This window comes from Parasteatoda tepidariorum, chromosome 4 (genome assembly GCF_043381705.1).
Source record: "Parasteatoda tepidariorum isolate YZ-2023 chromosome 4, CAS_Ptep_4.0, whole genome shotgun sequence".
Taxonomy (NCBI): domain Eukaryota; kingdom Metazoa; phylum Arthropoda; class Arachnida; order Araneae; family Theridiidae; genus Parasteatoda; species Parasteatoda tepidariorum.
In genome coordinates, this window is record NC_092207.1 from 12,623,888 (window position 1) to 12,651,498 (window position 27,611).

Here is a 27,611-nt window from a genome sequence, read left to right on the forward strand (position 1 = left end):
ATATAATATAATATATAATATAATATAATATATAATATAACATATGATGTATCATATGATATAAAGTAAACATGAAATCACCATTCATTCATAATAATCCATTCATTAATAATTCATTTATTAATCATTCATTCATTCATACATTCATTCATAATTAGTAAATATAAAATAATAATAATTCATAAAATATATAAAATAAACATTCATAAAATATACAGTCTGTTACATCATCATAATTCCGTCTTGATGTAGTCAAAGATTAACATTTTATGATTTCATAACCTAATAATTATAATTGTTATTATTCTGGCTGTTCTGAATAAAGTGACCAATTGAAAGGGCATCAAAATTGTAAAATCTGACTTTTTACGTCATCATAATTCGAATAATTAACCTTCTATAATTACATGATCTTATAATTATTGTTTTTATAACCCAGGGCGCTCTGAATAAAGTAAACAATTAAGAGAAACTATTAAGACAATTAAACGAATTGTATAAGTTTGAGTTACATCCTAATAATTAAGTCTTGATATAATGAATGATTAATATTTTTAATTACATGACCCTATAATTATTATTGCAATTATTTAAGTAACTCTGAATAAAGTAAAAAATTAAAGAGGTACCTATGAAATATAAAGTCTGTTTGAGTTTCGTGATCATAATTTCGTCTTGAGGAAATGAATGATTAACGTTTTTTAATAGCATGATCCTGTAATTATTATTGTTTATAATTCCTGTCACTCTTAATAAAGTATATAATTGAGAAGACATCCATAAAATATAAAATCTGTTTGAGTTACGTGATCATGATTCTGTCTTGAGAAATGTATAATTAACGTTTTTTAATTCCATGATCCTATAGTCATTATTGTCATAATTCAGGTCACTCTGAATTATATAAACAGTAAATGAGGGCATATATAAAATAAAAAATCTGTTAAAGTTACATAATCAGTACCTTGGTGTAATGAATGATTTATGTTTTTTTTTTTTTTAAATAGAATTTTAAATCCTTCGTGGGGCAGTCAAGGATTAACATTTTGTGATTGCATACATCTATAATTATTATTGTTACAATTTAGATCGCCTTGAGTAAAGTAAATTATTAAGGGATCATCCGTAAATATTTTCTTCTGCAAATAGAACACAGTTTACAATAAATATTATTTGCAGGCGTAAAGATAAGCTTAAAGAAAAATAATTCTTTTAAAACACAAAAAAAAAAAAAAAATTTTGAATTTTTTTAAAATCATTATTCTGTTAAAAAATAATTATGTTAATTTGCTTTTAAAGTGTCAGCCCCAAACTGGAACCAGAGAACAGTTTGATTGTTTTGAACATGCTGGATCTTTTAATTCAGTTCAAAACGGCTCAAAACATTCTAGTATAAAAAATAATTCAATTGTTTAATAATATAATTGTAATAAATTGCATTATATTATTATAGCATTTAATGAAAAAATCATAAATTATCAGGAACTAACATAATTACATGTGATAAATAGAAAATGCTTAAGAGTTATAGGAAATATTATTCAGGTAAAAAATACCTTTATAACTTTTATTAATCTTATTCTGATGACAACCAAATAAATCTGAATCTTTTTTTTTTTGTCAGTAAATTAACTATGTCATGGGATTTTATAGCTAATAATAAGAATAAGAATGCATCGACAACAATAAAAAACTGCTTCAGACCAATATGTTTTTAAGTTAAATAGATAAAATACTAAGCAACTAGCTGTACCCTGCGTGCGTTGCAACGCTTTCAGTTTGAATTTAAATTTTGTATTTAAGTGTGTAAATGAGATTTGTGATTATGATTTGAATAGAGAATTTTATTTAATGGTGAAAAAACCAGTGATAGTCTCAACAGTTAATTCTCTAGGATATCGTTAGTGCATTTTCAAACAGACATGTATGGTGATGCACACCGACCATGAAACATATTTTGGATGATGATCTGAAATAATTCTGGATCAATGGCGTCATGAATATTTCTGCTGATATGAGCTGACCAATTTGTCCTGGTGTGAGTTTTTCAATAAGCCAAATCATGTGGCAATTCTCTTTTTCTGCCGTTCAATAGAATGCATCAAACACCGTGTCTCTCTAAAAACATGACTTTTCGCAATAAAACCAAGTTTAGAGCTTAATATTTGTTTTAACTCACGTGTGATAATGCATCATGAAGATCCGATGATGTTTGCCTAAGTTACTAAAGCTCTTTAATTTTAGCTCAAGCAGGATTGCATGTGAATGTAATAAATAACTCTAGCTGTCCATATGCGCACCGATACTTGTAGCAGCACCGAATGAAGTCATTTGGAAACACGAATGTACTGACCTATATTCGCCAAGAAAAGTTTCTATTGATTTGCTTGACCCGATAACAACGTTGATAATGGCTCGGCTGGCGACGTTAAATCTGGTAGTTACACTTTGCCTCCAGAACAGCAAATTCCAGCTGTTTCATTCTTAAATTTGAGAGCACTACAAAACATACATAATTGATCCATTTTTCCGATGATGACGCTTGGGTGAAAGACTATAGTTGGTTGTCGGATCATAGTGAAATGCACTGAGATTCAAATCAGAGTATTGGCAGCGTCTGAATAGCGAAGTGCGTTCTTGATTGATTTTTATTCTTGCATCCCGTTGCTCTGATGTTTCCGACGAACGGGCTTGATAAGTGCGTAGTTGATTTGTTAACAGTCTTCTTTCCCGTTGCTCTGATGTTTCCAAGGAACAGGCTTGAGTAGTGCGTAGTTGATTTGTTAACAGTCTTCTTTCCTGTTTCTCAGACGTTTCTAAGGAACGGGCTAAAGCATTGTGTTCTCGATTAGTTTCAAGTCTTTCTTCCCGTTGCTCCGATTTTTCTGAAACACGGTTAGTTCTCTTCTTGCGTGCTTGAGATGTTGATCGACTAAGAGCGATTCGTTTAGGCGGCATATTTTTGCAAATATTCTCTTTCAAACAAAAAGAAATGTAGAAGTTGACAGTGGTCGCAAATTTGCTAATTCGAAAATTCACGTATTTATTTTAAATAATAAAAAAGCAATAAAAATGAAATAAATTAAATAAGAAATATAATAATGATAAAATTTAAAACAAAAATCTATTTTTGGTAAAAATATACTTGTGGGTGCCCCTTGACGAAATTGGTAACTTATGTTTATCACCATTCCTGTTTGCGCGGAACACCGCGGTAACAGGAATGGCTGCCAAAACATAATGATATTTTAATAATACATTGGAAAATTTCAGCAAGACATCGGCCAAAACTTTATAAAATTGCAATGAACCCAATGTAAGCAAAATTAATAAACCCAATAAAATGCATTTTGAATCGAAATAAAAATTAATGGAGTAAGCACAGAAAGAAAAGGAAAAAAAAACATCTCACTTATTCATTAAGCTTGAATTTCCTCAGTTTTAGGTGCACAGAATTCTCTAATAGCAGTTAGATACTGTCTAAATTTATCATGAATAGAATCTGTGTTCCTCCATCGCCACATAAATTCGGCGAAATACGAATTGAAAATGGCGTCTGTGGTATCGGAATGGCGGTGACATTTTTTTCTAAAGTCCTTTTTTTATGACTGCCCACATACCTTCGATCCTATTGATCAGAAGCAAAAGTAACCTAACCAGCCGGTATCCAACATAGAACTAACGGACTTCTGAAATTACATATACCGTTGAACATTTAAAAATAACGCTGAAATTTAAACGAATCAGAATCACGATTGGGATTCAACATCGGCCAGCTTGGAGATCAACCGCTATCACAACTTGGTGAGAATCAAGGGGCACCCTCAAATATAGTCTACTCCTATTTTTTAAATGAAATAATTAAAATGAATGTGAATTCGCAAACTTTGTAATAATAAACAATCTAATAGTTTTCAAATGACAACTGTCAGCAATGAAAAATTGCATACTAAATTGAGCTAAAATTGCATACTAAATATAAATAATTATTAAAAGCGTGCAAGATGAATAAAATTTGCTTTTGCCTTGATTTTTATTAAACAGTTTTCACAATACTAAATCCGTGATACGACCAATAATTACGAAACTTATTCTCGTTGATTTTACGTGCTTGTGCTCACCTGAAATAAAGAACCGAATTATGATTAAATATTAAAGTATATGTAATTTACTTTTCTAAAAGAATAGAGCTATAAGATAGAAAATATCACTGTTGTTATCTTCAAGATATTTGAAAACTGATTCGTGTACAGCAAAATTTAAAACAATGGCTAACTTTTAACCAATCAGAAAATTCCATTTCGATTTTCGCTGATACCGCTGGAACGGTTTGTGGCAGAATGTTCTATTGTGAATCTAAACCATTCTCGAATCCTTCTGAAGGTACACAGAAAATTTCATTTAAATCAGTCCAGCCGTTTAGGAGGAGTTCAGTGACATACACACGAACAGACGAAATATATATATAAAGATAGACAATTTTCTAAGAGGTTTATGTTTTAAAAACATTAAAAGGCGTGTCCAAGGAGCACTAAATTAAAATCTTTATATGAGGTTTTAAATTTTAAAAGACAGTTCTGTAAGATTAGCTGCATGTAAAAAGAGACGTACGACTGTAATATGTTTTTGGCGGCTCGTAGTTAGATGATTATTCGGACATTAAAGTTTCATATTTAAGAAAAAAGCTAAATAACATAAAGTTCAAAGGGATTCATGAATTAAAAAGACGCATTAAAATGTGTCCCACACCCACTTAAAGTGAAAATTTTTATATGAGTGTTAAATTTTTATGAGGCGAAATTAGTTGAGACCGAAAACGTGACGTACGACACTAATTCGTTATGGGAGGTTCATAATGACTTTTCCCATAAAGCATTTTGTTTTCAAATAAAATACTTCAAAATACAAAAATTCAAAGCAATCCATGCATTAAAAAATTCAAAAATGTGTCTGCAATCCTTCAGAGACGAAAATTTTTATCGGGAATTTTTTTTTTTTTTTTTTTAGATTTTTAGAATCCTAAAGTATTAGAAAATGATGTACACTAGAGGCTTCATGATAATATCTAAACACATTTTCTAATTATAAGCAATCACTATTGAGGTCAATATTAGCAATACAGGGATTAAGTTTCTAGGGGATGAAGCTGAGAGGCGGTTACTTTTTATTTTATTTTATAACCGCCGTTGAGCAGCTGACCCAATTTTTGGGTTTACGGCAACTAATGTTGAACTCCGTTGCCTTGTAATTTTGAACCCAATTCAGAAGACAAGGGAACTCCTGGTTCAAGTGAGAAATTTGCCTTTGTGGAGGACTTTTCGATGGAACTAACCCTCATCTGAGCTACATGGAGAGGAAAACCACGAAAGCCTCCCAAGGGGAGTCTGACCCATGATCCGTCTACCACTGAGGATATTTCCCTTCAGCACTGTGGTCGGTGCAAGCTGGATGCGGAATTTGTATCTACTAGCCATCGCCGGGATTCGAACCTGGTTCACCTCATCGGAAGACGAACGCTCAATCCCCTGAACCATCGCTGCTCTGAGGCAGTTACTAGTCCAAAGTGACCGCATACCACACTGAGTATAAAAGTATGTTTAAAACTACCTGAATGTGGTAAAATTTACCATTTTTCCGGCTCTATGAGAACAGGCAGGTCAAATACTACTCTTCTTGTAAAATATTTTATAGAGTGGTAATACCAATTTAAAAAAGGAAAGCTTTCAGAGTTTTCGATAATTTTGTCAACATTTTAAAAGCTTCATCACGAAAGAGCAGAAACAAAGTGGCATTGCATATGAATTTTTAAATCATTTATGTGTAGTGGCGTGGAAAATAAGTTTAAATGAATAAAAAATAATACATTAAAGTATAAATTTAGCTACCACTAGAATAAATTTTAACAAAAAGTGTAGAAAGTTGGCAGCCCTGTGAGAACATCAAAAAGAGTGGTAATTTTGACCCAAAACGCATCAGCAATGATTTTGGTAAAATAGTCAATAAAATATGTTTTTATAATTTGTGATAAAATTTAGTAAATGTGGTAAAAATTTTGTAAATTTATCACGATAATCAAGTGCATACCCAAAAAACCATTTATACCGTTAAATTTACTTTTCAATTTTGTATTTCAATAAAACATGTTTTTATAATCTGTGATAAAATTTAGTAAATGTGGTAAAAATTTTGTATATTTATCACGATACTTTAGTGCATACCCTAAAAACCAATTATACCGTTAAATTTACTTTTCAATTTTGTATTTTTTACTAAATGTGTGGTAAATAAGAACTAAAATTTTGAAAACCAGAATTTCCATCGAAACGTTACCACATGATCTGAAAAATTAAAAATAAATGGTTTAAAGATCATACATTTTGGTTTTCATCCAGAATTGCGTTTTTAAAAATTTTTTTTTTAACCTAAAATGCTACAAAATCATTTACTACCCTCGGTTTGCATAGTTTTCTAATTCATTTTTTACAAGATTAAATAGATTAAAGGCAGCGATTGCGTAACACCCTATAGTTATCTCAATTTGCCTAAGATTTATATGTGCGCAATTCCAAATTTTTTGAAATTTTTTAGTTTAAGTGTATTTAACATTATACACTTGCAGCGACGAATCTGACTTTACCCGATTACCCTTATCCCTGGGGGAAGGCAGAGTCATTCTATAACATCATATATTTTAAGATCCCAACTACGCTGGCAGATGCAAATGCTTTTGCAAAGTCAAGACTATTCAACCCCTTAAAAATCAAGGCCCACGATCAAGTAACTAATCTTGACATAGACAGGAAGACAGCCACCACTCTCATCAGACTAAGAACCACCACTCTCATCATAAAAACATGAAAATCTCAGCAGATGGGACTAGAAAATATAAAAACTGTGGCAGCTGTCTTATCGTAGAACTCACACCATATCATGTTTTTAACTGCCCTGCAGTCGCTGCAGGCCTTCACCTCTTTAACTACCCTACAGAAGAAGATTTATATTCACTTAATACCATAGAGATAGCAAAGACTTTTCAACCACACCATAAGATATGATTCAATAGAGGATACTACACCAACCAACCATATATTTTAAGAAACCGTTTGAAACTTCCGCTTTCTTGAAGGAACCTCCTGATCAGAGAGCAGAAAAAATATGATATCAAAGGTTTGTCCGACTCAGATTTATAAAATTATTATTACATCTTTATTTTATCACAATTCAAACATATTATAAGATAATGAAGGGTAAGGTAGCTGAAGGTAAGTTTTTCTTCGGTTTTCTAAAATATATTTTATAAGCAATAAACAAAAGCAACAAATTAATAAAAAATTATTTTAACGACTTTGATTGTTTTTTATTACAAATTTATTTATAATGCCGTCAGATGGGGTGACTTTGTTCAACGAGGGGGGACTTTGTGCAAACTGTTAATTACTAAATAACTAACATTATTATAATTAAAAACCAAAAATTATGCATGATTTGTTATCTCAATTGATAAGACTTTTAAAGTATAACCTACCTTCCTGTCCAGGAGAACTAGAACTTCTTCAACCGAGCAAACTTTCCAGCCTCCGATTTTGCGACGTTAAAAAATTTGAAACTGATTGTAACTTGAGCACACAATTTTTCAAGAACGATGATGTTTACATTGCCAGTTCTTGGTAAACCATTAGTTCGTTATGTTTACAACTCAAATCAATTGATACCGAGCTTAAAAAAATACCCCTAGATGGCACTGCACAAAGTCGCCCTTCGTTGCTCAAAGTCACCCCATCTGACGGTACAGAATTATTGATGAAATCTGCACTCAAAAGTCATTTTCAGCACCTAATCTGTTTCTATATTACATCTTTATTACATTCTTCGGCTTATATTTTCTGTTACTTACTGCTGCAGCTTACAAAGAGAAAAATTTTCGCATTCATAGGTTGAAACAATTGACATTAGATGTTTCATAGTTTTTAAAAATTATCATTTTATTAACATTTCAGCGCTTTGACTTAGTAAATAGAGATCGATTGTGGAGCCCCTATCATCACTGTAAAAATTTCTAGACTAAATTACGGTATAAAGTACCAGCACTTCCGGTGCATATCATCCATAAAATCCGTTTTACCGTAAAATCCATTTCTACCGTATTTTTTTATGGCAATATTTATTTAATTAAAGTGGTTCACTGATTTTGTGATAATTATTACTGTAAAAATTATGGTATATCAGAGTTTTTGTTCCGTAGCATATTCCAATAAAAATGAATTTTACGATAAAAAGTTACTTAAGTTAGTTAATCGCAGAACCCTGATTAAAGCTGGAATCCTGAGTAAAGTTTGTTTCAGGTTAATTAGACTAAACTATAACTGTATTAACTACTATTTTCTTTTTCAGATCAAGACTTTTGGGAAAAATTATCATTATCAACCATGCCATTGATTAATCAACGATTAGAATTCCTGAAGAGCCGATTGTTTGATGAGGAAATGATAAAGAAACTGAGACATATATTTGAGGAGCGACAAAACCAAGTACCAAATGGTGATACCATCGCTCCTCCTAGAATTCGGGACGAAGAGGAAACATTCACTGAAGAATTTGATGAAATGGACATGTATCATTATATTTTATCCGAAGCCTTCGTATTTATGGCGGTGCGCAATTGTCCATTTCGATACAAAACGATAAGGAAGCTGCCGACTATAAGCACTCTCATTCAAAGGCGTTGGTCTGCAGTAACTGAGAAGCAGGTAATCAATTTCAATCAATAAATTATAATATGTCTTTAAGACTTTGTAAAGCAACGTAGACTATCGAGGACGGGTTGTTACCTTTAGTCGAGAGACATAAGGCACAGCTATGCGTATCAGACTAGTAGTACTACCAGTAGTAGTTCATTTACGTCACACTAGAGCTGCACAATGGGCTATTGGCGACGGTCTGGGAAAAATCCCTGAGGATGATCCGAAGACATGCCATCTCAATTTTGATCCTCTGCAGAGGGGATGGCACTCCTGCATCGGTAGCCCGACGACCTGCACGCGAAGTCGAGCACTTTACGATAGAACAGTTTAACGAGGACCAATACCGCACACCCTAGGTCCCTACGCAGACTGATCGAAGTGGTCACCCACCCGCACACTGACCGCAGCCAGTGATGCTTGACTTCGGTGATCTTCTGGGAACCGTGCCTTAACGATCAGTCCACTGCGGGACTATCAGAGGGTTTCGGAGTTTTGTTCGACCGTAACACTATCGTTGAGGAACCTGAATAGCAACATACAACACACTTCAAATGTACCTACTTAGTGGAAAGCAAACTATAGTATTTTCCATTTCACGCACTTCATGGCACTGGCACTACTAGATTAGATTAAATGAAACCGCATTCTATGGTTCAAGTTTAATTTGGCGAATCATTACTCAACCACAACTCATTTCTCCAATATACTTGACATAGAAATGGTTTGATGATATCACATACGGACGCGCGAAATGTTTAAGGCCTGTGACTTCACGCGTGAAATGTTTACCACCAAAGGAGAGCATAGTAGCGATTCGACATTTTATAAAGTAATCAAGACTGGGTGATCATCTTCACTAGAGAGACATACAGCTATTAGCATCACATAAACCAACAATAACCAATCACCTAGCCCGTTTTTCAGGCAACCGTTCCCCATTTTTCAGTCAACCGTTCCCCGTTCTTCAACGGTCATGGTTAAAATGCCGTGTAATTTCGACCCAGATTGGACACTGCCTGAGCTGATACTCTTCTACCTTCAATATCACAACTAAAGAGAAGGCTTCCGGCCACGACAGATTTAACTTGCACCTTACTGCGTACATATAAGCTGATTGTTCAGTCGGATGCCAGGATCGAACTCACTACATCCAGCTCTCCACCAGCAAAGTCAGCAATAGCTATTCGATCCAGAGGGTTGAGGGTCCTGTCCTCCTTCCTCGTCTCTGCATATTTCAACACTTTTTTTCTCTTTCAATTTTGTTTTTAAAATCAGCGATGAAGAAACAATCTTTGACTTTTTTGATAACGCATTTTCGAAAGGTTTGTCAGTACGTACATTCTCTGCACCACGCATTTTTTCTGGCAAATTAGGAGAAAACTACAGTTCTTTTCTCAATGGATTTGTATTTTTGAACTTCGAAAAAGGTGAAGTAGACACAACCATAGTCTCAATAGCTTTGGCAGGAATCGGTTGAAGACTTGTCCTCGTTAATGTTAAATACAATTTATACGTATTTCGTTATATCTCCAGAACTATTTATGAGAATCTAAAAATGTTTGAATTTAATTGTAAAAAGATATTCAATGCAATCAGATAATACAATGTAAAAAGATAATCCAAGATATTCAATATAAACAGATAATCCAATGTAAAAATCCAAAGATATTCAATGTAAAAAAAGTTTTTCATCTTTATTCATTTATTTAAATAGAATTAGAATTATAGACTTGAGTAGGTGTCAAGACTATTTTTCTTAATCTTAGATACAAATCAATTGAATTGACAATGATTCGTTGATTTAAATAAATTCAATTTTATTGACAAATATTATTCAAAACTAACTCAATTCAACTGATAAACATTGATTAAATCAGCCAGATTCAGTGGATAATCCTTAACTCCATTCAATTGACAATCACTATTTCACTTCAATTTATTTATAATATCTCTAACGGCAGGGGTAATTAGACAATGAGCTAATTTTAAATAAAAAAATAAAATCATTTCAGAACTTTTTTTCATTAATAAATTTTAATAATGTTTCGTTTATGTTTTTAGATATTTCACATAATGTGTATTTATGCTGCATTGGAGTTTAAAGCTGGTGATTTCAAAATGAAGAAAGGCAAACCGCCATTATTACGTACAGTAATGTGTGCTTATTGTTTAGTAAGTTTAATTTATCAAATTTCTTTTGAAGATTTAATATCTACAGAATATGTCTTAAATGTTGAAACACGTTTAAACGTGTGTAAAATTAACGTTAAAGCAATTTTTCTCTTAATTATTCTACCACAGCAACATTGCATGGGCAATATGTGTTAACAACCAATGTTTTGTAAGAATCTGATTATCACGGTTATGATTATCTCGCTTTCTGATTGTCTCGGTGATGATCATCTCGCTTTCTGATTGTCACGGTGATGATTATCTCGCTTTTTGACTATCACAGCTCTTTCCGATTATAACGATGTTGGTCACCTTTCTGTAATAAGTGATAAGTTTCCGCTACAAAAATGTTGCAAAATAACACCAAATATAAAAGAAAATAACAGTAAATTTATCTATGACATCATTTATGTGTACTTCTTTCCTTAAATGCACAAAAATGCTGCAATTTATATTCCGTTTATTTTATCTTGATACCTTATAACGCGATAATAATTTCATAATATAATCTTCTTATGTTTGGTCCCTTAAAACACTGTAAAATTTTTTTTGGAAAAATGGCTAAATAGCAATTTATTAAATTTTTATTTTACCATATTCAAACATAACAGTCAAATAACCATAAATAAAACGGTTATCAAACAGTTAATTGTGAGAAAAATTGTTTATTTACTGCTTACACTTTATACGGTTAAATAACCGGTCTTCTATCGTACCATTTAAGCTCGCATAATGAAGCCACTTAGTTCCGTGCAATTGCTTACCTATTATTGCCCAGAGGGCTAATCTGTACAGTCTCGTGATCAACGGATTGAGGGTTCGAGTTCCAGCGTTGACACCTCAAAATTTATTCCATTCCCTTTAAAATATGAAGAGTTTCCAGTGTCCTGCACTCTATAATAGCCATTACCTAATAAAACGCTTAGCTCCTATGCCCAGTTAAATTTCTTTTTTTTTCTACGGTTTTGAAACCATGCTAGTTGTAAATGGTTAAAAAACCGCATAGTCAAAACCGTACTCATGTTCTTATTACCATACTAGTTGTTAAGTACTTCAAACCCTAAAGGTAAAAAATGTTCTTTACTGAATGCGTTATGATTAATTGAATAGACAGACTGCTGCTAGTTATTTTACCATAATTTTAGAATAAAAATTCTAGCAGTGAACTTCTTTTAAAAATCATAACTTTTTTTGGCATGAATTAGGATTTCTTATACCTAAGTTCAAGGGGGGAAGTAGCAATAGCATGTGAATTGTATCATGGCAAACAAAATAGTTTTATCAGGACAACGGTTAAAAATTTGAACTAACTTTTTGAATGTTTTCCAATATTTATAAACTATAAAAATAAATTTAAAAGTTTTGTACACAATTATAAAGTTTTTTTTAATTCTAAGATAATTCCACCCAGAAAAGAAATATTCATAAATTTCATGAATTTTTGTTCAATATTGCATCGCATTGAAACAATTTTGAATTATAAGCTTTTGAATTATCGTACTTTTTAAATTATTTAAAATTATGAAATGATAAATATCTGACATTTCTTAAGATTTCTATTTTTAGCATCTATATTTTCGACTATAATTAAAAAAGTGTATGCTTATAAACAAATAGTGTTCTTTAGAAAATTTCTTTTCAACCGATTTCATTTATATATGTGGTTATAAAGTATTATAGTCATTATTGAATGAACTTTAATCCATATTTAATTTCATGTAAATAAATATTAACACATACGTTTATGCAAAATTGATATAGGTAATAATAATGATGAAAATACTTAATTTACGACTCACGGTTTAATAGTTTTATATGATTGAAATTTAAAAACAAAATCTTGAATTTCCCACAGGCCGTGATGGAAAACAGAAAAAAATACTGGATGATGTATGGAAGAAGTGAATCTGAACTATTTAAGGAATCATTTGAAGATAAAATAAAAGATTGCTGCAAACATCTTGAGGATTTGCTTGTCGAATACCGGGAGCAAACATTTAAGGTATCACTTCTTTAATGCAGGGTGTAACTTTATGACCACACTTAAACCAATTTTGTCTTTAAAATTGGTTAATGTGTGGTCATTGAACCAATTTTATTCACTAATATCTTTGAAATACTTGTAAAGGAGAAACGGAAAGAACTTCGCACAATTCTGATGTTAATACTTCAATTGAAAAGAGAAAAATCGTTTACAAACACAAATCAATTACTATTGAGATTAATAATAGAAAGAATGGATCTAAATTATTTTAAACCAGTTTATTTAAGAATGAAGACAAAGAACTTTTTTACTTTATTGCACTCTGATCAGAAAAAAAAAATTGTCAATCTCTTAAGTTTTTTTTTTTGGAAATATATTTCGTACATAAAATTATTAAATGCTTCTGAAAAAACTTTGATAATATTATGTTTTAATAGATTTTACCAAACAACTTCGAATTAGTTAGCTAAATATAAGAGGAGATAAATTTTAAAAAGTGTAAAAAATAAATAAACATTCAAGTTACAAGTAATTGCAATGTAACAATAATGCATAAATTAAATGTTCAAAAAAAATTAAATGTTCAAGTTACAAGTAATTGCAATGTAACAATAATGTATAATAGCAAGCAATTAAAAAATTTTCATTACAGAATTGGTTCGATGTTCTTTCTTTTGATGAATTTTCTTTTTTTTTCTACATTTAAAACATTTATAACTTCTTTTACCTTTATGCATATTCATAACTTCCTTATTCTAAAGCACAGAATATCCAATAATTTCACAGATAATTTTTAAAAAAATTCCAAGCCGTGGCTTAAAGTAAATGGTTTTTATTTGCAAAAATACGAATTTTTTTTTTGTAAGAAAAAGTGCAAGAAACTATCCGTTTTAAAATCTCAGCGACCATGTTTTTCTTCTTTTATGTTCTTTAATCGGTACTGACCACGATCTATCATTTTAAACAACAAAAAATTTCTTTTGAGAGAACACCAACTCGTCTCTAACATGCCATGAATCAGTTCTCTGAATTCTTTATGTCCTCTTCTTTTTCATGGTAAGCATTACTCGGGGGTACTTTTGTAATTTAAAAACTTTTGATTCATTTTCGTATTTTTCTAATACTATACTTATATTATAAATTATTAGACAAAATTATCTTACTTTATGCAATCTTTACGATGTCGACAATATGAGAAAGTTATAGGACATCCTATCGAGTTCAAATTCAAAGTTTATTCTCGATTTAAATCAGAATAATTATTAATTTTAAAACATCCAAGTATTTTATTTTATAATCAACGTTGAACGGCTGACTCTAATCTGAGTTTGCGACTATCAATGTTGAATTCTGTAGCCTTGTAATTTAAAATCCAATCAATAAAACAAGGGAACTCCTGGATCAAGTCTTAGGACAAAATAGGATTTGTGGAAGACTTTTTTTTTTGATGAAACAAAAAAGTATTCATTTGCGGTACATGAAGAGGAAAACAATGAAAACATCCCATGGTTAACCTGATATTCCAATCAATGATCCGTCTGCAACTGGGGATATTTTACGTTTGCACTGCGGTCGGCGAGCCGGGGGCAGAATTCGTATCAACCAATCACATCTGGGATCCAAGTGTTTAATAAAAAAAAAAGGGGGGGGGGTTCTTTAATAAGTACTTTTGTAGTGTCTTTTACTAGTTACAAAGATTACGCTTACAATTTGTTAATATTCTCCAAATAATACTTATACAATTTGCCAGCTACAGAAATAAACTGTACTTTTAAATTTCAAAATGGTAATTTTATTTTCAAGTACTTGAACTGTTTCCTTGTCATTTCTTTAAGTAATAATTATGCTCTCTTGCAATTTTTACCAAATTGATCAAAATGTTAGCAAGGTTGTATGTGATTCATCGTTTACCGCCTTTCTGATTTCTTTGTATAGTGCTGTAAAATAATGTTTTAAGTCGATGTTTTGTATTTTTTATTTTAAGCTTTTTCTGACTCTAATCTTAATGGATACTCTAAAGTTAATTTGCAGATTAGTTAGGTGCACATTAACGGCTTTTGTGCTTTAGCTGTAACATATGCATATTACTTAAAACCTAAAAATTAATTTTAGTTCAGCACTTTTACCAGCGACAGAGAAACAATATTCACTATTGCCTGATTAATGACTTCGTTCGCTTCCAAAATAGATAAAAAGGAAATAACAGTCGACATGTTTCAAGCTCTTCAAAGCTAGGCACCCATTTTCAAGACTTGCAGACGCGAATGAGAAGAAACAAAAATGATTTGAAATATAAAACGTTAAGTTGCCAACGAAAAATAGAAAAATAAAAAGGAGAAACAAAACAAGAAAAACCACAATAGCCGAGAGAGTTTTTCGAATTTAATTTCTCTTCTTTATTTTTCCTTTTTTCGTTGGCAACTTTGCGTTTATATTTCAAAAGACTTTTTCTTCTCACTCACGTCTGGCAAAGTCTTGAAAATGCGAGCCTAGTTTTGAAGAGCTTGAAACATGTCGACTGTTATTTCCTTTTTATGTATTTCCGAAGCGAATGAAGTTCTTTATCAGGTAATATCTTACCTCTTCAGTTTCTTCTTCTTATTTATTTAACAATCACTATTGTTGTTTACAGGAATTTCTTTTTCATTTCAGATATCCAAAGTGTTGCTTAAATACGGACCACTGAAAGAAGATACAGTGGATGAAATATTTCGGCATTCTGTAATTTCTAAAACAGATGGCTGCGTTGATCTCGAAGAAAAAAGTGTTTCGGACGTAAAACAATGTGTTAAAAAACCAGCTTTCAGTTCTTACTATGTAAAAATTTCGATTTTGGTTTTAATATTCACTTTTTTGAATATCTTTTTCAAAGATAATACTTATTTTCAAGTTTCCTTCCAATGTTTTGAAAAATTTCAGCGATTTTATGAGGAAGATTGCAGATGGTTTGGCTTTTTATCGGTATTAGATTTTTTCCCGTGTATTTTTTATGGCTATATGGCCGATTGGCGAAGCTTAGGAATTAAGCGTATGGGTAACTTCATAGTTTTTCGTGCCAAAGAAGTTTCGTTTTTCTCTTTTAAAAATCTGGTTCGTTTGTCTCGGAATGGGATATCTCATTTTGTAAATGCGATGAAATATATATTTCGAGGAAGGAGATCTGATTTGTAATATTTGATTAAAAAAAATGATTTCTATATGCAAGGTGTTCCAAATAAACTGAAAAGTATACTGAAACTTTGAATTTATTATGACAACCTTGACTTTCATCAAAATAATCTATTGCGTCTCAACGAAGTCACTGGAAAATAACATAGAGTAAAAAAAAAATTCCTTAGTTTTTCTTAATAAAAAAAATAAGTTTAACAAAATTAAAATTTAATAAGTAGCAAAAGAAATTTGATCGTCTCTTTGCGATCACAGGTTACCCATTAGCGAGATGGTTGTTGTCTAATTTTTTTTTTACCCTCTTTATTTGTGGTATTCACCTGAACGATCTAGTTTGAACTTCAGGTTAGAATTTCTGATTCTTAATTAAAACTATAAAAACAAAAATATCGTTCCAATGATGAAATTCTCTTTTATTCACAACTCAAGAAGTATTTATGGGATCTTTCTGGTCCCACATCTCAAAAATAAACTCACCAATGCATAACAAAATTAAAAGTGAAAAAAAGAATTCTAAAAAAATTATCAAACAGCAGCGGTGGCCATAGCAACGCATGCAATGACGACGCATGCGCGCTGTTTAATACACTTGAACACAGTTGAAAAGTGTGATGACGTTCAAATAAGGTGCGCACGCCATCAAGTCCAAAACAACACGCATTTTGCCAATGGGTAATCAAAAAAAATTATTTTGCTCTTTATTTTGAACGGAAAGTAGACTGAATAATACTTCATGCTTAAACATTATTGCTGCTGGTAGAGGAAATCCTGTAATGCTGATGATCTACCTTAACCCCTTCTCTGTCGGATTTTTTTTTCGAATTTCAGATACAAAGAAGAAGGAAAAAGTAGAGAGAAGTTTGAAGACTAGATTTCATCTTCTGTATTCCCGTTTTTCTTATTTGTAAATTCTCAGATTGAGAAAAGAGTTTTATTTCGTCCTTACTTAAATATTTAATATTTAATTGAACCTCTACATGTGTATACTTTTTAAATTCTCTTTTGATATATGCATATATATATATANTATATATATATATATATATGGATTGGATAGATAGATAGATATTAACAGTAGACTAAATGGAACACCTTGTATATATGCCTTTCAGCTTTAATTTTGAATATCACTAGAAGCTTTCTAATTTTTTTTATTTTTAGTTAATTTTTTTAGTGAATTTTAGTTTATTTTTTATTTATTTATTTATTGCGTCAGAAAAGATCTTGTATTTACGCCTATTTTTTAATATTTAATACATATTCTAGCATAAAAATATGCATTTTAACGATGCTTATAATCTGTGGTCCATAAAATTTAAAAAATCTGAAACTCCGGTTTAATTCTTTGGTTAGCTAGCTTATTATGGAAAATTTCGTAAAAATTTTTTATTTTTAAAAAAATTATATGAAGACTATAATTTTTTTTTGTTTAAATATTATTTAAATGTAAATAATAAAGCAGACAGAACTATGGCAATATTTTGCCAAGAGTTCTACTAGAACTTAAAAGTCATTTTTGGTTTCCTAATGTTTGTGGAATAATGTATGTTTTCCCATTCTGTAGCTCAGAATCATCCATTTTAACTCACATTTTACTAACAGTGTACTTTTGAGATTTATATGTTGATTGATGTTCTATGCTTCGATACAGACCTTAATTGAACGTGTCAGAAAAACCGATTACAAGATTCGACGACTAATCGGCTGTAATCGGATTGTTACTACCGATACATTTTAATAATCTATCACCATAGTTAAACCACGGCATGTAATCATTCTCCAATTGCTGGAACATATGTCTTGTCACTTGTAAAATAATAATTTTCATCAGTGCTTCGTTTGAACTAACATTATTTTTATCTTCATCAGATACTTCATTCACATGTTAAGTACGATGTTCTTATTTTATTTTATTACCGGCATTGAACAGCTGATCCAATTCTAAGTTTATAGATATCGATGCTTAACTCCGTGGTCTTATAATATTGACCTCAATCCAGAAGACATGGGAACTCCTGGATCATGCAATAGGGCAAACTAGCCTTTGTGGAAGACTTTCTGATGGAGCTAAGCATTTGCGGTTACATGGCGGGGAACAACACGAAAACCTCCCACAGTCCCGTCTACCCGTGATCCGTCTACCACTGAGGATATTTTACGTCAGTACTGTGGTCGGTGCAACAAGGGAGCAGAATTCGCGTCGATCAGCCAACACTGGAATTTGAACTTGGGTAGCACCATTGAACGACAAGCTCTTTATCCCTTGAGATGCTTGGCAACAGTACGTTTTCTGCCAATATCATTGCCGATATACACTGGAGGACAAAATTAAGACAACATCAGAATTGAATACAGCTTCAATGGGCTAATGCTCTCTTCACCGATGAGTCCAGATTCAGTCCTCAACCTGATTCAGGACGGTTATTGGTATGGAGGGAACCTGGAACCCGATACCATCCCATTATCGAAAGGGACCATTATGCTGGTGGAGGACTCATGGTTTGGGCAGGGATCATGCAAGATACCCGCACACCGCTCCATGTGTTTGACAATGGTTCCGTGAATGCCCAGAGGTACAGACAGGAGATCCTAGAGCCCTGTTAGCGTCTTTTCAGGGGCGCTGTTGGCCCTGAGTTCATTTTTATGGACGACAATGCGCGACCACATAGGGCTCTCATGGTTGATGAGTATCCGGAAAGCGACGATATTCAAGGAATGGACTGGCCAGCTAATTCCCCTGACTTGAATCCTATTGAACATGCTTGGGATGATCTTGGGAGAGCTATTGCGATGCGCCAACCTCCCCCCAGAACCATTCTGGAATAAAAAATTGCTCTGGTGGAAGAATGGGAGGGTCTTCCACAAGTCCTCCTTAACTCCCTTATTAACAGCATGCATACTCGTTGTGCATGCTGCCTGTCTGTCAGTAGTGACCATAGACAACACTAGAGGCAACACACACTGTACAAGCCTCACTTTTATTGTTATCTTTTATCCTTAAGTTCAGACTACATTGGATTTATTGGCAATTGGCCTTGCCAGTGAATGGTACTTTCATTTTTGTTTTGCATACTTTATTATCATGGAATAAGCTATATCCATACCAAATTTCATTTATTTATACTCAGTATTTTTTGAGATATTTGAGAAAATGTCTTCCATCTCTTAATTTTGTTCACCAGTGTATTTTGATAATCCATCTTCATAGTTGAACCACGGCATGCGACCATTGGTGGAAATACATTTTGTGCGACCATTGCGCAAATTGGTGGAACATATATTTTGTAGTTCATAAAACACAAAATTTTTCATCATTCTTTTGTTAGAACAAACGTTATTTTTAAAATTAAATCACAATATGGGGTGCTAGGCAGACAAAACAAGACTTAAATACAAGCCCTAAATCAAAAGGATTTTTTCGAAATTCAAAATGTCAGATAAATGCAAAAGTTCACTAAGATGTGAAGCCAAATTTTGCTGCAGAAAGTTTAAATAAAGTATGTAATTGAGGTTACTTGTTTACAGATCAATATTCAATTTTCTGAACTTGATGCTTTTTAAATTTTTCATACTCAATAATGGAACCAAACAAGTTTTTGTATAAGCCATTTGGGTGAAAGTAGAAAGCAAGTATGTGAAATTGTTTCATGGTCTAGCTCGATACCAAACACTTCTTTTAGCGAATGGTCCCAAGTCAGTGCTGGGCTCAGATTTGAGCATTCGAGCTTGATTTGAGCAAGTTTGAGCAGCTTTTCTATGTGACCCTTAATATAAATAATATACGAACCTTTTTTTTATATTTGAAATTTTTAAACTATTGTATGTACTATTTTTGCAGTAAAGTGTATAAAATGAATCCCACTATGGTTACATTATATTTTAATATACGATTTATTATTGCTAACTTTTCCCTTTATAGAACTTTATGAATAAACATGATGGGGTATATTTGTGTATGTACTTCAGAGTTTTACACTTTTCATGAAAACTGTGAGTTCAATTATAACTATGTACAACTCACTTTTAAAACTATACTACTTATTGCTAACCGTTAGTTTTTTCTTTAAATGTTATAATTTGAATGGCATAAGAAATATTGTTAACTGTAACTTATTAGTTTCATTTTTAAAAATTACACTGTAAAAAAATCCGAATCAAATTACGGTACAAAGCACTTTGGATGTATCATCCGTAAAATCCCTTTTCACCGTTAAATATACCGTACATTTTACAGTAATATTTATTCCATTAGAGTAATTCGGTGATTTTACCGTAATTATTACTGTAAAAATTACGGTATATCAGAGTTTTTGTTTGTTTGCAATATGTTCTGGTAAAAATTAATATTTCAGTAAAAATTGCGATACTTTTCACCGTAATTTAATCTGGAATTGTATGCACTGCAGAAACTAACATTTCTTTATTTTTTATAAAATTTTAGTTTTTTTTATATCTATATTTTATATTTCTGAGTTATTCTACTTATGAGTTATTCTTTTTAAGTAAATAGTATGAAAAAATCATGTTTTCTCTTAATTATATTATAATTTAATATGTCGTTTATTATTATTAAAATTACTGCAATTATTATTATTTATTTTATGGAACTTCGGATAAAAACTTTATGGGTATATTTGTGTATATATTAACGAATTTTACACCTCTCATGGAAACTAAATTGTTCAAATGCAACTATGTGAAGCTGATATTAGAGCTATACTGTGTTCAATATACCAATTATTATACTTAATTGTTGTTAGATAGATTTTGTTAAATGTTATTATTTCAATGTCTTTTGGAAATGATGTTATGCTGCAATGATGTTAAAAGTACTAAAAGATTTTAAAGCTAGTTTTGATTTATTTTTTCATTCTGAAATAGAAAACAGTAAAATGTATTGAGGTAAAACCGTAAGATACTTATAAAGTTCCAACAGCACATTTTAATTTTTTTCAGTATCACATTAATCTTTTTTCAACGTCCAATTCAAAACATTCATGAATTTTTCTTGCGTAAGCAACCTTAACCCTTCGCTTACGTTATACCATGTTGTACCATCACATGTGGTTCACATGTTGTACCAGCAGTAAGCAAAAGGTTAAAGATATTCCGGGTATTCTGATATGATTGTTCTTACCCTATAGCTTTAGAATCAATAGCGAAAAGTGAAGTAAAACATGCACATTGATTTTGACCTATTACTAATGTTTAAGCATGCACATTAAAGGAACTCAAATTATTTATAAATGAGAAATAAGAAATATATTTTAAGATTCTGACCAATCTCTAATGATTAAACATGCACATTGAGGAATCTCAAATTAGATATAAATGAGAAATAAGAAATATGTTTTTAAATTCTGACCAATCACTAATGATTAACCATGCACATTGAGGAATCTCAAATTATATATAAATGAGAAATAGGAAATATGTTTTTGAATTCTGACAAATGATTATGATTAAACATGCTCATTAAAGGATATTAAGTTAAATATAAATAAGAAATATATTTCTAAATTCTGACCAATCACTAAGGAATAAACATGCACAGTAAGTGATCGCAAATTATACATAAATAAGAATTTTTTTTTTAAGTTCTGACAAATCACTACAGTTAAGGGATTAAAAGATCGAAAAAATAGAAACTTTGAGTTGATGATAATAAAAGATCACCAATGTTAAAATTCCAAATCCTACATTTTTTTATATGTTAAAATAGCATATATTTTTTTAAAAACAAGTTTCATTGAGGAACATCATCTTCATAACGCAGTACCAAGCAAAATAAATAAAAAAAAACATTATATAATTTGAAATGGAAACTAAATCAGCTACTTAGTTTTAATCAAAAGATTATGAAATACATTTATTGTTTTATCTGTTAAATGATAGAAAAGTCGAAAAAAAAAAACAGAATGTAACAAACAAAGATAAAGAATCTATAAACTCTAAAGATAAAGAAAGCGTTTTGTCAACACCATGCATTAAAACAATTACTAATACTGTAATACTCTACACTATTCTTCTATTTTATTTAATTCTTTGCTATTGAATTTTGAAAATATATGGAATCGAAAAAATTTAAACTAGAAGGTATACACAAATTAAAGTACGCAATTTTAAATGACAAGCTACGAAATTCAATCGAAATCGATTAAATAGTTCGAGAGAAATAAAACATTTAAATATACGACTTTTCAAACTTGAATTTGTAGCCCATTGTGCAGCTCTAGTGCGACGTAAATGAACTACAAGAACAACAATTTAGTTTTGAAAGTAATCAACCGTTTTCGTTCAAATTTTATATTTTGACATTTAAAATTTTGTATTTTAAAATGATGAAAAAATTTGTATACCTTCAATTCAGAAAATTTTAAACAATAATTAAAAAAAAAAAAATTAAAAATAATTATTAAGAAACATTTTTTTTTTACATCGAGTTTTTTTTTTGAATAAATAAATTTTATCATTGTGTGTGGAAACGTTTCAATTCGCGTAAAATGATCCTCAGGCATAGAAAAATAAGCAAAACATGAAATTAACATAAATAAGTCAAAATTTTCATCCGATCTGCTACCTAAACTATAATCTGCTTCAGTTAATTCGCATATTTAAGGTTAGTCTCTTGAACCATTAAGATTGAGTGTCAGTAAGAAAAAATCTGATCATTTAAACAAAAGTTATTCATGAACTATTTGATAGTCTTAATGGTTCAAAGGAAGCCCTCAAATTCACGAATTAGTTATTGCTAACTGCTAACTTACTTATGAAATCAGACACAAAAGCGTACTTTCTCTAAATAAACATACCTTTTTTCGGCGGATTTAGATTTTTGTCTATCAAAGTATGACTGGGGGCGTTAACCGTAATCAAAAAATATGATCCAGACAATATAGTCAGAAGGGCGGATGAAACTTTGAACTCTTAAAAGTTAATTTCACCTTTTGCATATTTAAGATTTCACTATTAGGCTAATCTGTTAATCTCATAACCGGCAGAACAGGGATTCGAATCCCAGCTTTGACACCATAATATTTCCTCCATTCTTTCACCACATGATGGAGGAAAAAAAATTATCTTGATTATTTAAAGTGATTTGGCCTACATAAACCTATATTTAAAAATAAATCTTCCGATTATATCTTATTTTATTAACAGCGGAGAATGGCTAACTCAATCCTGAGTTTACGACTATCAATGTTCAACCCCGTAGCCTTGTAGTTTTGAACCCAATTCAGAAGACAAGGAAACTACTAAAACAAGAATTGGGACAAAGTAGCCGTCGTAGAGGAGTTTTCGGTGGAATTAAACTACATGGAGAGGAAAAACTAAGAAAACCTCCCACAGTTAGCCCGACAGCAAGAGGCTTCTTACCCATGATTCGTCTACCATTGAGGATATTTTTCGTCATCATATGTATTTTGAAGGTTTTAATCGGATAATCCTTTGAAGATTTTCTTCAGAGTGTATTCTCAATAAAATTTTAAGAATATTGCTTTAAGTGGGCCAAATAACTTGAGATATTCTCAAGATTTTTTTAAATAAAATCTCGAGATTCATTTTAGTGGAGTTACGTTAAAATAAAAAAAAAATTTCTGGTTGATCTGAATTTTGGATAATTTGAATATTATTACGGCTCTCTTTCAAATGAAAAGGGACCATATTATCAGTATTATTGTTGAATATATTTCCTGTTCTTCTGAGTATTCATTTTTTTGTTATAGTATAAGTGCCGTAAATCGTTCATTTTATCTCTTTTTCGTCTAAATATTTACTTTATTCTGTATATATATATATATCACTGCCATAATAAGTGTATTATTGGTGGATTTTCTGCACTGCTCGAAAATGTTACTGTATGTGTATATACTCGTACATTCGAAAATGCAAAAAGAAAACAGTTTTAAAATTTTTTTAAATATGATTGAGCTCTACATATTGCTAATTGTTTTACTAGTTGTTTTACATTTTCAAAATATGCATTTGTGGTAATTGAAAGTTTAGTATTTGAAACTTTAAATGATGTAAGATGGATTCCCGTTTTCTTTCATCTTTTTTACTCCTTTTGCGTTCTCCCTGATTGTTGAAGTGCTTCTTGACTTTCTGAACCTGGTATCCAAATTTCTGTGTTCCAGCTTTCGTTTCTTCGATTTTCTGACGCAGGATCTACCAGAGCACGTGTGTCTAAGCTGCAATAACTCGAGTGCAAATTTGTAGATCCCAATTACGGCGAAAGGCCATTCAGGGTCAGCTCCTAAACACAACATGAAATCCCGAACATTCTGATCAACCTTGTAATCCCCGAATATTTCCCTGACGTAGTGTTTGATGACTTTGAGATGGTCTTTGGCGATATCAGGTGTTGCCATTTCTGCAGCTTCGTAATCAAAAAGAAATTCATCCATCTGAAAAGAACATGCAATATAATGCTATCTAAGCTCGATATAAATCGTTTGCGCGAAAGCGGACTTGAAACAGGAATATATAACATCAAACTAGACCAAGATAACAGAATTTTTTTTATTTTATCAATTCAATGTTTCATTTTTGGATTTTCTGAAGGCTGATAGTGTGCTGAACTAGATCAGTAACTCAACTGTTATCAATAAGACTGAACTTAGCTTATAACCTAATTGTTACGTAACTGTTACCTGTGTCAAAACAATAGAATATATTGTCACAAAAGCATACTGCTTCAGTAAGATTGGCAAAACTCTCTCTATAAGAAATGACTGAAGTTGTCTGCTACGTATTCTCATTGATGCATGTTATATCTAAACAAAGCCAATTATAGCTTCAAAATATGAAATATGATTTATCCGTTGAAAAGATACTAGTATCTTTCCATTTAAATTTTAAAACTACTCTGGAGAAAATAGAACTTTCAATATTTTCATAAATTAGATAAGTTTTAATAATTACTTAGGCTTCTTTCCCTTTCCATTAAAGTAATGAAATCAGTTACAGCATTTAAAATTATGGCTAGAATTTGAAGCTGATACAGTTTTATTCAAAAATAGTAATTGCATTGTATTGAATACTTTTCAATGCACTATATTGTACTTTGTAAACAAAATCCAATTCGTTATTCCAAGGTTGCTAATGAGGCTTAATATCTAATCTTTCTATGGCTAGCTCTTTGCAAGTACAAAAGATATGATGGATCTTCTTTTTTTTTAAAAAAATCCCAAAATAATAAAAATAATGCTCTTCATAACATTAAGTTAATGAAATCAAAGTATCAATTAATTATATAAATTAAAAAATCACTTAAATTAATTCCTAAATATAACTTGTCTTATTCTTTTGTTGCCAAGGCAACTAGAACAAGTTTCTTAATGACGAAATTGAATGCATTGTTTATTGAAAACTATTAATTTTTTTTGTTAGGTTGGTTATGCCTCTTGTATCACTGGAACTCTAGATTAAATTTAGGTAAAGATCAAATTTTCGCACAAATGGTTACAATCAAGTTACATCCAACCGTGGTAAAACAAAATGCTTAAAAAGTTTCATATAGTAGAATTTTAGGAAGAATTTACAGCGTAGAATCGTCGAATTTCAATCCCGAATTTATTGACCTCACCTTATTGATATCACAATATTATACAGCGTCGTATAAATATTTTTGCTAGTTGTTATGAAAATATAATGAGTTAGAGTGCTAAGATTGTAACGAATCTGTTATTTCCTAATTTTTAATAATATAAATATGTATTTTGCGATACACAATGTCACTCAAATTTTTTAATTTGTCAAAACTTGAACGCTTTAACCGATAGAGAGAGGCTAAGTAACTTCTTTGAGCATTTTTTATTTGAAGGGAATCATTAGAATATTCAAAGAAAGTGTTAAAAAGCACAACAGCAAATGAACATACGGATATATGGTACATAATCATGTGTAATCATCATTTGTATATGCTCTAATAATTTTAAAGAAGGTTATTAGAAAGTACAAATAATTCACTCTAACTTAGAGTGACATATACAACACTTTTCTTAATTGCCCCCTCTTTTCAAAAACTAAATAAAAAAAGCATGCACTAGGGGGGGGGGTGTCCCAAACTAATATTTAATGCGAAAAAAATTATTTTGAAGTCTTACGAATCACTACTGATTAATTTGAAACTGAAAGCATCAAAATAAATTTTATTTCCTTGGGAAACCTGGATATATTTCCAATAGTCACCTATAAACTCCTATCTGCCTTCCCTGGTAATTTAATAAGTTTTTATGTTTTCAGTCCCTCCTTCCTCAATCATATCCTGAAGTGTAATAATAAGAAGTATTGCTTCATTAAATTCTCTATTGAAGTTTGATGGAAGAGTATGAATTTGACATTATTTTTAAGTTTACTACAATTTTAATCAGCTCATACAAATAGGCAAAAGGCTTAACTTGCTAATTATGCTGGCCTCCAAAAGTTATTTTGCAATCTTCCTTCTGTATGTTATTTCAAATATGATAAACTCAAAACATGTAACAAGGAAACAATGTGCTTAAAACAGTTCATAATTTAATGTGACATAAAAATTTACACAAATTTAAATACAAATATCATTTACAATAGAAAAACACATTTGGCAGAAATGTCTATTTTCGAAGAAAACAGAAAGTTTTATGTGAAGAGCTGCTAAGAGAATGTCACAGGAATGGATTCTAGTAAGGAATGTGTCAATGCCTAGGTGAAATTTATCGGCGACATTGACTTTCTACTCTTGCAATTTATATGTCGGACAGCGAAAAAGGGGATCAAAGAACAAACACGAAATGATACTTGTTCCAGCTTCCGCAATGATCGTAGAGTATAGTTTAAGGGCAACAACTAGTCTACCACAGAACTCCAAAACTTTCACTACAGAATTCAGGTCTGGGGAACTGGGTGGCTAATTCAGCTGGCGAATATTTTTGCATTCCTGGAGATCTTTAACGTGATGAGGTGACGTCTAATTTTTGTTGCATTCTGTCATTCATTGAAAAGAACCAAATGAGTCCCTGAGGGCCGGGATAGCCTGGTCGGTAGGGCGCTGGGCCCATATCCAAGAGATCGTGGGTTCGATCCTCGCCGGCCGAAGACTCCCCGTGTAGTAAATGGTGACTGATGCACGTTAAATCTGTCGAGTCTCAAAGTCCTCCATGTTCCCACAACAAATCAATACCTCTGGGGGTACTGATCCAGGAGTTTCCTTGTCTTCTGGATTGGTTCAAAATTACAAGGCTATGGAGTTGAACGTAAGTAGTCGTAAACCCATGAAATTGGGTCGGCTGTTCAACGACGGTTATAAAATAAAATAAAATGAGTCCCTGAAAAGTGAACAGTACCACTGAATGGTCACACCTCCCAGATTCAGCAAAAAGCCTTACCAGGATTTCAAACTATTATTTAAATAATGACCTATTTCTCAGTCGTTTGAAAACAAGCAAATGTGTTATTGTTTTATACTCTTATATAAAGAAAGCCAGAGATCATTTAACTGGATTCCTGACTATTTTAACAGAATCATCCTTCATTCCAATTTCATGGACGCCAACAATTTTGGA

At 31.4% G+C, this 27,611-nt stretch overlaps 2 protein-coding genes across 2 annotated transcripts in view; both read left to right on the forward strand.

The window, feature by feature from the left end:
* The window catches only part of LOC107441926 (uncharacterized), a 17,561-nt gene extending 810 nt beyond the window's left edge, over window positions 1–16,751 (forward strand). The window contains exons 2-5 of the mRNA XM_043048307.2: window positions 8,392–8,747; window positions 10,803–10,913; window positions 12,769–12,915; window positions 15,550–16,751. Coding sequence (XP_042904241.2) covers window positions 8,392–8,747; window positions 10,803–10,913; window positions 12,769–12,915; window positions 15,550–16,068 — 1,133 coding nt within the window. The 3' untranslated portion in view covers window positions 16,069–16,751. The remainder of the gene's footprint in view (window positions 1–8,391; window positions 8,748–10,802; window positions 10,914–12,768; window positions 12,916–15,549) is intronic.
* Window positions 1–27,611, forward strand: part of LOC107441924 (GATA zinc finger domain-containing protein 14) — a 214,804-nt gene that overhangs the window by 160,629 nt on the left and 26,564 nt on the right. The window lies entirely within an intron of this gene.